Source organism: Callospermophilus lateralis, chromosome 9, assembly GCF_048772815.1.
Source record: "Callospermophilus lateralis isolate mCalLat2 chromosome 9, mCalLat2.hap1, whole genome shotgun sequence".
NCBI classification, from domain to species: Eukaryota; Metazoa; Chordata; class Mammalia; order Rodentia; family Sciuridae; genus Callospermophilus; species Callospermophilus lateralis.
Genome location: NC_135313.1, coordinates 89,528,642 through 89,541,486, shown reverse-complemented (window position 1 = coordinate 89,541,486; position 12,845 = coordinate 89,528,642). Strand labels below are relative to the sequence as shown.

At 35.3% G+C, this 12,845-nt stretch overlaps 1 protein-coding gene across 1 annotated transcript in view; it reads left to right on the top strand.

The window, feature by feature from the left end:
* Window positions 1-12,845, top strand: part of Thsd7b (thrombospondin type 1 domain containing 7B) — a 697,342-nt gene that overhangs the window by 469,090 nt on the left and 215,407 nt on the right. The window contains exon 13 of the mRNA XM_076866252.2: window positions 3,082-3,345. Coding sequence (XP_076722367.2) covers window positions 3,082-3,345 — 264 coding nt within the window. The remainder of the gene's footprint in view (window positions 1-3,081; window positions 3,346-12,845) is intronic.

The window sequence follows — 12,845 nt, the reverse complement described above, 5'->3', positions numbered from 1 at the left end:
GCCATTCCTTACTGGAGTATATTTCTTGTCCTTTTTAAGTTTAGAGAGAGACCAAATTCCTTGGCTCATGGTCCCATTCCTCCATCTTCAAAGCTAGTATTACTACCTCTCTGATTACTCTTTCATAATCATATTCCCTGTGACCACCTTCTCATCCAGGAAGAGTCCTCTGATTTCAATGATTCATGGGTTAGATTTTATTTACCCAAATAGTCCAGAATAATCTCGTAACTCATGGTCTATAATCTTAGTCACATCCAGAAAGTCTAATTTTCCATATTCAGGGTTACAGGGATTAGAGTTTAGACATCCTTGGACAGCCATTGTTCTGTCTACCACAAACTATGAAAGTATAGAGGCAAAGAAGTTCCTCAATCCTGATATGTGGAGCATGTTCAAGGATGACTTTCTGGTTGATTGGGGAGGGGGACTAGGAACGGAACCTAAGGGTGCTCTATCACTGAGCTACGTCCTCAGCCCTTGCTATTGTATTTGTTAAGATTGAGTCTTGCTAAGTTGCCCAAGCTGGCCTCAAAATTGTGATTCTCCTGCCCCGGCCTCCAAATTGCTAAGATTATAAGTAGGAACCACCATGCCCAGCAGGAGTGGCTTTCTGGAAGGAGTAATTTATTAGTTGGTATCTGAAGGACAAGTATACTTAAAAGGGAAGGTAGAACCTATGGGCATTACTAGAGTAAAACATGTAAATGCCACAAGCCAAAAGAGCAATTTCTAGGAACTGAAAGATGTTCAATATTGCCACATTGTAATGTACCAGAGACAGAATGGTTTACTGCAGGTGTGAGGGAGATACTAATGGCCTATGTCAGCTGGAGCCTTGATAACCATGTGAGGAGTCTGGGCTTCATTCTATGAACTATAGGAAGTTACTGAAGAGATTTTAGTAGACAAGTGATGTGTGCAGATTTATATCACTGAAAGCTGGCTCTGAGTGCAGTGTGGTGAGCAGAAGAAAGAGAGCTAGGTATAGTGGCAACAGGTTCTCAGAGAATGTTGCTATAGTGATTTCAGCTAGAGATTTGGAAAGGACTAATATGGGTGGTATTGGTTGTATAAAAACCAATCAACCAAATTTAAGAGATCCGTAATCTTTAAAAACATCGTAATTTTTTAATCATTAATTATATGTAAGGATTTCAACAGAATAATAGTGTGGCATTTCTGTTTCTACTTAGTCATGCTAGGAAATGCAGAAGGAAATAAAAAGATTGTGATGTGAAATGAAGATGAAGAGTGATGGATTTTGTCACATAACATTCAATTGATCCTTGAAAGCTTAAGCAAGAAATCTGTGAGGAAGATATTAATTTGGAACTTAAGAAATACAGATGCTAATTGAAACTCCTTAATTAGCACAAAGTTGTATGTTCAGAATAGAAGAGACCCTAGCTGGTCCCTTGAGGAACTTCATCAGTTAAGAGAGATATACAAAGAGAAATGTTATCAGATAAAAAAATAAATAAATCAATAAAAAATGTAGTTGGAGAAATGGTGAGGATTTGGGGTAAGGCTAAAAGTATATTATGATGAAACTTTGGAAGGCCATTTTAAAACTATAGTCAAAGTCAAAGCTGAATTTTCATTGATCAAGTCTGAAAGATAAGGAATTGTTTCCTGTGTCACTTTTGTTCATCACTTTGGAAAGAGTAGTTTTAAGGCAATGGCAGATTCAGAATATAAGGTTAAGTGGAAGAAGAAGAGAGTGGAAATTGAAGATATGGAGACTGGGAGTTTCAGAGAAGTACTGTATGAAAGTTTGTGAAGAGTATAGACTCGGGCATGCTACTTGCTGATAGCAAGGAACTAATCACTACTGACTGATACCTCTCTCAACCAGTAATTTCTCATGGCTGTACTATACTTCTCAAGCTTATTCTAAATGTTCCTAATGATAGAGGCAACTGGATACATCATCTCAAATGGACTGGATACATCATCTCAAAGATGAATTAAGCTAGTACCTGATGAACTTCAGGTCTGACAGGATTTTTTTTTTTTTCATATGAACATAAGCATCATGGCAGACCATAGAATCCATTATCCAGCCAACACCTACAGAATTGTGTGTAATGCAAACCATCTGACAGTAAGGAAGGAGCTCATGCATCAATTTGTAGCAGGCATTTATAAAACATATAGAGATTGGGAATTGACCAATAAAACTGCCTACATTTTTTTTTTTTATAACACAGGATGACTCTAGCTAATGGCTCATTAGTGAGAAAACAAAATATAGAATTATGGAAAATTTTTAGTAATCTAGAGGAAGTGTGTTGGCAGCATAGTTGAATCAAGTTACAGCTTGAATCAGAATCCATTTAACATGATTATCAAGTATTCATAGCTGAGAAAAAAATACTGCATTATCATTATTCAAATTCAGGGTAATATCTCAAAGGTCCATCAAAGTCAACTGGTAAAGTAAACTCACATTCTAGAATACTTAAGTTAAATGGATCTCTCAGGATGGAAGTTATAGCATTTACTCAGATTATTCAACATCTTTTGACCATTTATTTAAATTTATTGTTTGTGTCAACATTGAGCTATATGATAAAAGGAACCAAATGAGCTCAGTTTTGTTCATCATATCTGAAATGATCCATACGCTCATTTTAAGATTTGTTTTTAAAAACTTACTTGTAAGAAAAGAAAAAAAAGAGATTTACTACTTGAACTCTTTTGTTTCATGGCAACCATTAGTTTCGAGGAGAATACACATAAGGTTAATCAATTTTTATTATAAATAGAATGCAGAGAGTACAATATTAAATAAAGTAATAAGAAATTTTTCTAGTCCTTGAGTCACTGTGTAAAACACCTAAGCATTTTGTACTGTATTCCCACAAGAAATTATTTTTATCTTCAAATTAACTTGAGTTTTCCAGTTGCCCTTGGAGTTTCTCTCTTGTCCTAGGATTTATTTTCAAGCCAAAAGAAAAAGAAAATCTATCTGAACTGAGGTTTAATATTCTGAGATTTGTAAATGCAAAAATATGAGTGACTCTTAACAAAACAGCTTATATGAAATTAATGCATCAATGTCTCTTGTTGGAACAGGAAAAAGCAGAAAGAAGGAGAAATGCCAGGATGCTCACCTGTACCCTCTAGTGGAAGCAGAGCTCTGTCCTTGTGATGTATTTATATCCCAACCTTATGGAAACTGGTCAGATTGCATTCTTCCAGAAGATAAAAGGGAGCCCCAGCGAGGACTGCGGATACATGGAGAGAGCAAAGAGTGTGGAGAAGGCATGCGCTTTCGAGCAATTTCCTGCTCTGATAAAAATGGAAGGCCTGTTGACCCCTCGTACTGCAGCAGCTCTGGTAAGGAGATGGATGAGGAGTAACAGATGAGAACAGTGGCACACAGCTCAGGAGGTTTGTCCAAGGTCTAGAATTTGTAGCTCTGTCTTTTCATTGTTTTTCATTCTTTGTCAATAGCACGCTTCCACTCATAAAATACACACATATGAAATGCATGCATCCATATCTCAGTGATTGCACTATGATGATTTGGGATGTTTGACTCTTCACTCTGTGCTTCACCTTGGTTTTTTGGCCACTGGTTCACTAAGGGTAAGCACAGCTGTTCTACTTAACCCAGAAAACCAAAACTCAGGACAAATGAATATATTTTATGGTATTTGGGTTGGCGATCTCTGACCTGCTACATGGAAGACATTAGATCTTGGATTTCTTCTGATGTAGTTGATAAAATATCAATGTGAAAAGTTTATTTTAACTCTTTCACAATACAAGGTATAAATACACCCAAGTGAATAGTACAAAATGATGGAAATGAGATGAGGCATTCTAGGAAAATGTGAGCTATAAATCAGAAAACTGCCTCTTTTTAAAGATTCCTCAAGGAAATTTGAAATATATCTGTGAATGGAGAGGGAATGAAAGTTAAGTAGGGAAAGGTTGAGAGGTGGTAGAGGAGGCTGAGACTCATCACTAACATGTAGCTGATGAATGTCCTGCTCCATTTTTCTTTTATTTTTAAGACTAAATAAGTTAGGAATTCTAAAGAGGAAAGAGATAATTTGTGTTTTAGTGGGAAATTATGTAGATAAATATATAACTTTGGTCTTAGCTATGACAGTCTTAGTCCTAAAATGCTTTCTTGGTAGTACTAAAAATGGCAAACTGAGTTCAGTTCTAATGTCCCAGTCAGATAAATGGTAGTTCTTCTTTATAGCCAGTGTACTAGTTCATCTTTGTTTAAGCCATACCCATATCAGAAAGATATTGGCCAAACTAAATTGTTATATTGTGTGCATGTACAAGTATGTAGCCACAAATTTCACCATTATGTACAACTCTAATGCACCAACAAAAATGTTCATAAAAAGACATACCCATATCATTATATGAATGCAATTTATGGTTTAGTGATTCTTTTAATTACTGTCATTGTTGCCCTATTTCTACTGCCCTGGTTAGTCTACAGAATTTTTGTAAGTGATTTGACTTTCAGAAACATTGAACACCTCATAAACAGGAAATACACTCATTTTAAGGAAATCAAAGCTGGTGACTTTACTCTGTTTTTTAGCTTTTATCTGCATATTGATATGTTTATTCATTCATTTGATCAGAACCTATATGCCAAACACCTGCTATGAACCTGATCTCTGTAACTTGGATTTCACAGTCTTAGAATTATAAATTAGGGACCTGTGGAGCTTATTGAATAGTGAGGGGTTGAAATAAAACAAATGTATAAAAAAAATCTTAAGGTTTTATGAGTTATGATGATATTGAATAAAAGAAGTCTTTAGATAAACTTTAGGGAAATCCTCACTTAAATGACATAAATCTGAGATGTAAAGGGTGAGGAGGAGGTAGCCATGGGAAAAATACATAATAAGTTAAGGTCATTTCAGTTAGAGGGATAACTACAACATAAAAGGCAAGAAAGATGCTCTGGTTAAAAAAAAAACAAACAAAAAAAAAACAGACAAAAACAGAATCCTGGGACTGTAAATAATGAACAGAGAAGTGAGGTTTAAGATCTAGGAATAATCTGAGTCAAACCAAGGAGTTTCAATCTAATTCAAGTACAATTGTCAGATGGGAAGTGGAGTGGGTGATGTAATCCCATTTATGTTTTTAAAAGATCACTTGTACCGCTGGGGTTGTGGCTCAGTGGTAGAGCTCTTGCCTAGCATGTGTGAGGCACTGGGTTTGATCCTAAGCATCACATAAAAACAAATAAGTAAGTAAGTAAGTAAGTAAATAAATAAATAAAGGTATTGCTTCCATCCATCTATGACTAAAAGTATATTTTTTAAAAATCACTTTTAACTACTTTCTGGAGAATGACAAGGAAGTCATTGGGAGATTCCTGCAGTTAGGGTAAGGCATTGTGGTAGGTTAGAATACCATGGTGGCAATCAAGATTTGGAGAACTGACTTGAAGATATGGTCTAAAGATAGAATTGATAAATTGACAAGATTATTCCAAATGCAAATCACCTTTTTATAAGTCATCTTTCATTTGTTTCTAATTTTCCATGGATTTGAATGTGTGTATCTTAATTTTGGAAAAAAAAATTCAGGTTAGAAATGAAAATATCTTCAGGGAAGAAGAGAGAGTTATAATCAACCAATTTGCAGTACAATAGAAAAAGCTATTAGGGAATTGTAAAAGATTTTCACCAAATGACAATAGTTCTTTAATCAAAATTTACTTTAGAGTCATAACTTTTATGGTATTTGTGTCAGGATGCTTTTATAGCATATCTTTTCAAAAAAGATTTTCTAAAGGCATGAATGAAAACACTGTTGTATCACCTGTGGGGATGTGACACATTCCTATTGATCAAGGAAAGAAAATGTTAATGGTAACTAATACATAGTATTTCTATGAGTTAAATATTGTGTATTAAGAATTATATGTTCATCTTAGACAAACTGAGGTACAGAGTAGTGACCCTAGTCTGATTCTTTCAGTTGAATTATACATGCTTTGCCTTTTAAAGCTCTTACATGGACTTTGTCTTCCATTTGCATTTGGAAGACATATATGGGATTTCCCAGGATGATATCAGGCAAACTTCCCCAGGAGGACAGTTATTCCTCACGCCCAGGTATCTTACACATTCCATCTGGCACATTTGGCTATGGAACAGAACCTCAAAATTCTGAATCATCCATTTTAATACCAATAATTGAAATCCAGATAATTACAGCCAAATCTGTTTGTCCTTAAGAAAATCACTGTGGGGGCAAATATTAATATTGCACTCTTTTAAGAAAAAAAAAAACTGAAAAGTGAAGTTTGTATCTATTCCTGTCATCTACTGTGGATGGCTAATGAACCACATCACTGACTGATGATAAAGTGCATGGCATATTTCCCACCTTTTTGTTGCCTGGGGACTACCTTGTTTTGGCAGCAAAATAGCAGGTGCCTACATTAAGGTACTTGAGGTGAGTTACTTCCAATTATGTTTCTTACCACAGAGTTTTGCCAAAGAATGAGACACACAGTACCACATGCCCCAATTCACTAATTCTTCTCTCTTCCTTTATCTCTCCTTTCATTCATGTTTTTGCTCAGTATCTGCTCATGTCAAATCTCTCAACTCCTCTAACAAAATAATCCACTTCATCTCTTCATTTTCCCCTTACCAGTCTTGGTACTATTTCTTGGTACTTACTGACATATTATGTACTTATTTTTTAATTATTCATTATCAGTAATAAATAGTGATAATGCATGATAGTGAATGCAGGACTGAATCATTAGTTCTTAATATTTTTTTACCTCCTAACTATCTCTCAAGCTTTTTCTTTTCTCTTGCTATATATTGCTATCTATTGGTAGTAAATGATATATTTTTCTGTCTTGACTCAGTTCACCTAATATCTATCGTGCCAATAGCCAACAATCATCATACTAAAATGCAAATGGGACCATATCACTGGCCTGTTTGCCGTTTTCATCTGTCTCCACTTTTCATACCTGCTCCTTAATGGGATATTAGGAGCTCCCAAGGGTACATAGTTGAGCTGACATGCCACTTCTTTCTCAAGATCCTCGTATGTGAGTAAGATCAGATGCTTTCTATTTCAGGAAGCATTGCCTCTTCTTCTCTTTTGCTTCTCATTAGGACTATATTTAGCTTTATTTTTTAGAAATTCTCTCTATATATGTCTATTTCTCTTACTAAATTTGGAGCTCATTGGAGTTCAGGACAGAACCATGTTTATTTTTCCATCCCTACTACCTAACATAGTGTCTTGTTTCTCAAAGGCCCTCAGCAGATGTTGGCTGAATGAATAAAAGGACTATTTTAGACACAGTGACTCCTCAATACATATGACTATATAAAAGTTTTGAAGTGTATATATATATATGGACTTGTGTGTGATTGTGAGTGTTAAAATTCTTTTTTTGGTAGAATAGCTGTGTATAAGAAAAGCAGATCTATAGAGAAGTCAGTCATGCAATATGTGGTTAGAGGAACAGTACAGAAAATCTGTCTCTGTTTTGCCCTTTTTATACGGTGTGGGATTAAAGGAAACAAATTGCATTGCTACAAGTGGATAAATAATATATCTTTTTTAAAATGAATGAATACAAGAAAACCCATACTCCAAAAACCCAGTGTTAACTATGTGAATAAACTTTAATTCATCAAATAGTAAAATGAAATGTAATTTGTGTTATATCAAATTCCAGATAAATTATGATTGGCTTTGATAGGTAATTAATTATACTCATAAATACTTCAACCAGAAATAACTTACCATTTGCTGCTTAACTTTATTATAATTTAATTAATTTAATGTCATACATAAGGTAGTGTGGATAGTAGACATCAAAATCATCACCATCATCATCATTGAAGAATCTCTTATTTGGGGATAGTGGAGAGGGTTTGCATAGCATATTTGAGGCCCCGAGTTCAATCACCAGTATTGGAAAACAAACAAAAATCAGGGGAAAATCTCTGAGTGATTCAAAGAACAATATAGGTTACATATTTGCAATCCATAGGAAATATTAATACATTAGTAAGTTTGTATCATCTCTGTGTTAATTTTGTATAATTGAACTATTTCAGTTGTAGCTACATATGAACAGGTTTATTTGGGCTGGGCTTCACAGGGAAAACATGTTCAGGGACTGCAAATTCCATGGTTCTTGAGAGAGGTGATTAAGAGATTATTTTATAAAATACTTTGGCAAAGATTTGTGGACACCAAAGAAGAGACAAACTTTTTAAACTATTGGGAGCTCTCCTCATCAATCAATCATCCAGCTGTGACCAGATGATTAGAAATCACCCTCTCTTGCAAAAAGAGAAATGTTTTAGTCATCAATGACTTTGCTAAATGACCTGTTTACTAAATTCTATATACTTTTATGTTTTCTAAGATGCTGAAAATCTCTTCAAATCACCACTCAAGTAGGGTCAAGAAAACGTAAATTTGGAAGATGAAGAATATTTTTCACATTGATATTTTGCCTTTTATTGTTTTTTGGTTGTTTGTTTTAACATGATTTTAATATGACTTTTAAATAAAATGTATATAATATTGCTACTTTAGGGGTGCTTTTCTTTTCCATTTTTCTCCATCCCTCTTGCTTGCCTTCAGGCTGTTCCTTTTTACTGAACTAAAGTTCAGGCTGCTTATTGCTCCAAAGCCAATATTTGGGAAATGAGAGTTGGTAGGAAAAAAATCAGGTTTGTTCAAAGGCTGGCACCTTGGAAGAGGGAGGGGGCTGTTAGGTCTTCACAAGAGAGGAAGGAGGAGCAGGGCAGGAAGGCTGCATGCTGAGCAGCCTTCCTGGAGCTACCTGGAGCAGCCTTCCTGGAGAACTACCTCCTGGAGCTAGTTCTTTTCTGACAGACATATCACTTTTCCACAAGTTAAATCTCACAGCAATTTACATACTTTATCTTAGTTGATGTACATGACTAAAAGAAAAAAGAGAGGCCTTACATATTTTATTGTTATCTGATGGTCACCAGATAATCTCAGTTCTATAAATCTAAAGGAAGATTATTTAGCAATTAACATCCTAAATCATGTTAGGTATTACTATCCATACCTAACTTTAGGTAATAATACTATATTATATTAGGTAATGATATTTAGTGGAGCTTCTTTTTATAATTAAGAATTCCACTTAATTAAGAATATAAAAGGGACATAGTCTTTGCAAAAGGATTGGAGGGGGGCAGTCTTGTGGAAGGGCAAAGAGAGGGGAAATGAAAGTAATCCTGTCAAAGACAATTCCCAAGGAACATTCATGGTTACTCTTAGATTTGTGTAGATTTTCTGCAAACTGTTGTTATGGTTTGGATGTGAGGTGTCTCTCTCACATGTGTTTCTGCACATTCAGTAATAGTCAGAGGTGAAGTGATTGAATTCTGAGAACTTCAACAGTCTAATCAGTCTATCCTAGTTTGAATGGACTGATTTGGTGGTGGTTGTGGGCAGGTGGTGCAGGGTTAGAGGAGTAGGTCACTGGGGTGTGCCCTGGAAGGGTTCACCTTCTCTGTCAGGTCTTCCTCCCACCCTCTGCTTTCTGATCCTGCCCAGCTTTCTTCTGGGCCCTTGAAGTCAGACATCCATGGACTGAGACCTCTGAAACCATGATCCCCAAATAAAGTTTTCCTCCTGTTGTTCTTGTTATGCATTTTGGTAAAATCAGCAAAAAAAAGCTAAATAAAAAACATACCTACTGACCTCATCAGCACTTCTTCCTGCCATCCTTTCTCCCATTCCTGTAAAAGAAATCTTTCCAAAAGGCAAATATATTTATCACTCTCATAGATTTTAAACTCTAAGTAGCAACACTAACAACTCATTATATCCAGACCCATTAGCAAGACTTTACCCTTTTTAACCCCTGAAGTCTCATTTTCATCTACCTCCATTGAACTCCAGCAGTCTCTAGTTGTTGCATATCTTAAAATATAACAGTCAATTTCCCTATATAATCATCCTCACCCACAACCTAATTTCTAGTGGATTCCTAATATTCTTTCTGGATTTCCATTAGAAATGTTAGTTACCCTCTCTGAAAAACCATAGGTGGTCTTACCAGGCAGCTTTTCCCCAACCACTAAAACCTTCTAAGAGCTAGGCATATCGGCTTTATTCCTTTCCACAAAATACGGATCTCTAATCTCAGAGCTTTCCTTCTTACCAGCCTTATTGATAGATTGATAGTTCATTCCTCCACAGAGGACTGTGTACTCTAGAAGGAGGAATTGTGGCTATTCATCACTCTACCATTTCAAACACAGGCAAAGTGTCTGCTAAAGCTAAGCACTAGCTTTTTCTTTTCTTTTCTTTTCTTTCTTTCTTTTTTTTTTTTTTATAGTACTAGGAATTGAGCCCAAGGCCTTGAATATTTTAGGCAAGTGCTCTACCATTAAGCTACATCTGCAGTCCATTTTCTTTTATTCTTGAGACAAGGTGTCACTAAATTGCCCAAGCTGGCCTTAAACTTGCAATCCTCCTGCTTTGGTCACTCGAGTACAAGTATGTGCCACCAGGCTTGTCAACACTATATTTTGGTTTGGGCTAGGCAGAGTATTTTGACACTACACCAAAAGCATTGGCAAAAAATGAAAAGATAAATTAGACTTCATCAAAATTAAAAAGTTATGTGTTCCAAGGGATCCTATGAAGACTAGATGGAAATGGAGACCAGCATTATTCTGACACCAATATGGAAAAGTACACTACAAGAAAAGAAAATTATAGGTCAATAATTCTGATGAACATAGATTCATAAATCCTCAACAAAATACTAACAGACCAATTTTAATAGCACCTCAAAATGATCATATACCATGATCCAGTGGGATGTATACCTGTGATGCAAGGATGTTTCAATATACACAAATTAATCAATGTGAGACACCAGATTAACAGAATGAAGATAAAAATCATGATGATCTCAAGAGACAGAAAAAGAATTTGACAAAACTCAGCATCCTTCATGACACAAACTCTAAAAATATTAACTATGGAAAGAATGAACTCAATACAATAAAGGACATTATACAAGCCCACAGCTATCATGATACTCAGTGGTGAAAAATCAACATATAAAAATTATTGTGGGGCTGGGGATGTGGCTAAAGCAGCAGCACACTCGTCTGTCATGCGCAGGGCGCTGGGTTGGGTCCTCAGCACCACATAAAAATAAAATAAAGATGTTGTGTCCTCCGAAAACTAAGAAATATTAAAAAAATTCTCTCTCTCTCTCTCTCTCAAAAAAAAAAAAAAAAAAAAATCATCGTTACCAGGCACAGTGGCACACACCTGTAATCCTAGGGGCTTGGGAGGCTGAGGCAGGAGCTTTGCAAGTTCAAAGCCAGCTTTAGCAACTTAATGAGGCTCTAAGCATCTCAGTCAGACCCCAACCTCTAAATAAAACATAAAAAAAAAAAAGGGCTGGGGATGTGTCTCAGTGGTTAAAAACCTCTGGGTTCAATCCTAGATACCCCCTCCCGCCCCCAAAAAAAAAAGCCAAACAGTTGTTACCTACATATAAAAAAACTGAATTAAGGAAATAATATGTTTACAGCACCAGATAATTAGTAATAAATTTTAAAGTTATTTTAAATTATTAGTAATAAATTTTAGAGTTAAGTAAGAGATCTTTACAATGGAATCTATAAAACATTAATGAAAGAAATTGAAGATAACACAGTAAATGAAAGGATATCCTACATTCAAGGATTAGAAGAACCAACATTGTCAAAGTGCCCATACTACCCAAAGTGGTTTACAGATTTAATGAAACTGCTAGCAAAATTCCAATAACATTTTTCACAGCAAAAGTAATCAAACCAGTAGGGTATCAGCCTAAAAACAGATATATCAACCTTTGTACCAAAATGGAAAGCTTCAAAATAAACCTACATATGTATACTCTTCTAATCTTCCACAAAGGTGCCAAGAATATACAGTGGACAAAAAACAAAACAAAACAAAACAAAAAAACAGGTCTCTTCAGTAAATAGTGTTGGGTAAACCAGATATCCACATGCAAAACAAGAGTGAGTTCTTATCTTACATCATACACAGAAATAAACTCATAGTAGATTAAAGATTTGAACATTGATCTGAAACATAAAACTTTTTTATTTAATTGATTTTATTTTTTTAAATACATGACAGCAGAATGCATTACAATTCTTATTACACATATAGAGCACAGTTTTTCATATCTTCGTATATAAAGTATGTTCATGCCAACTCATGTCTTTATATATGTACTTTGTTATATTTTTGCATTAAAATTCTTATTATACATATATACCACAATTTTTAATATCTGTTTGTATATAAAGTAGGTTGACACCCAATTTTTGTCTTCATACATGTACTTTGGATAATGATGTCTATCACATTCTAACATCCTTGCTAATCCCCTGCCTCCTCCCTTTCCCTCCCTCCCCTCTTCCCTCACTACACTTCATCTATTCCTCTCATGCTCCCCCTCCCTATCTCACTATGAGTCAGCCTCCTTATATCAGAGAAAACATTCAGCATTTGTTTTTTGGGGATTGGCTAACTTCACTTAGCATTATCTTCTCCAATGCCATCCATTTACCTACAGATGCCATGATTTTATTCCATTATGTATATATGCCACATTTTTTTTTTATCCATTAATCCACTGAAGGGAATGTAGGTTGGCTCCACAGTGTAGCTATTGTTAATTGTGCTGCTATAAATATTGATATGGCAGTGTCCCTGTACTATGCTGTTTTTAAGTCCTTTGGGTATAGTCTGAGGAGAGGGACAGTTGGGTCAAATGGTGGTTCCATTCCCAGATT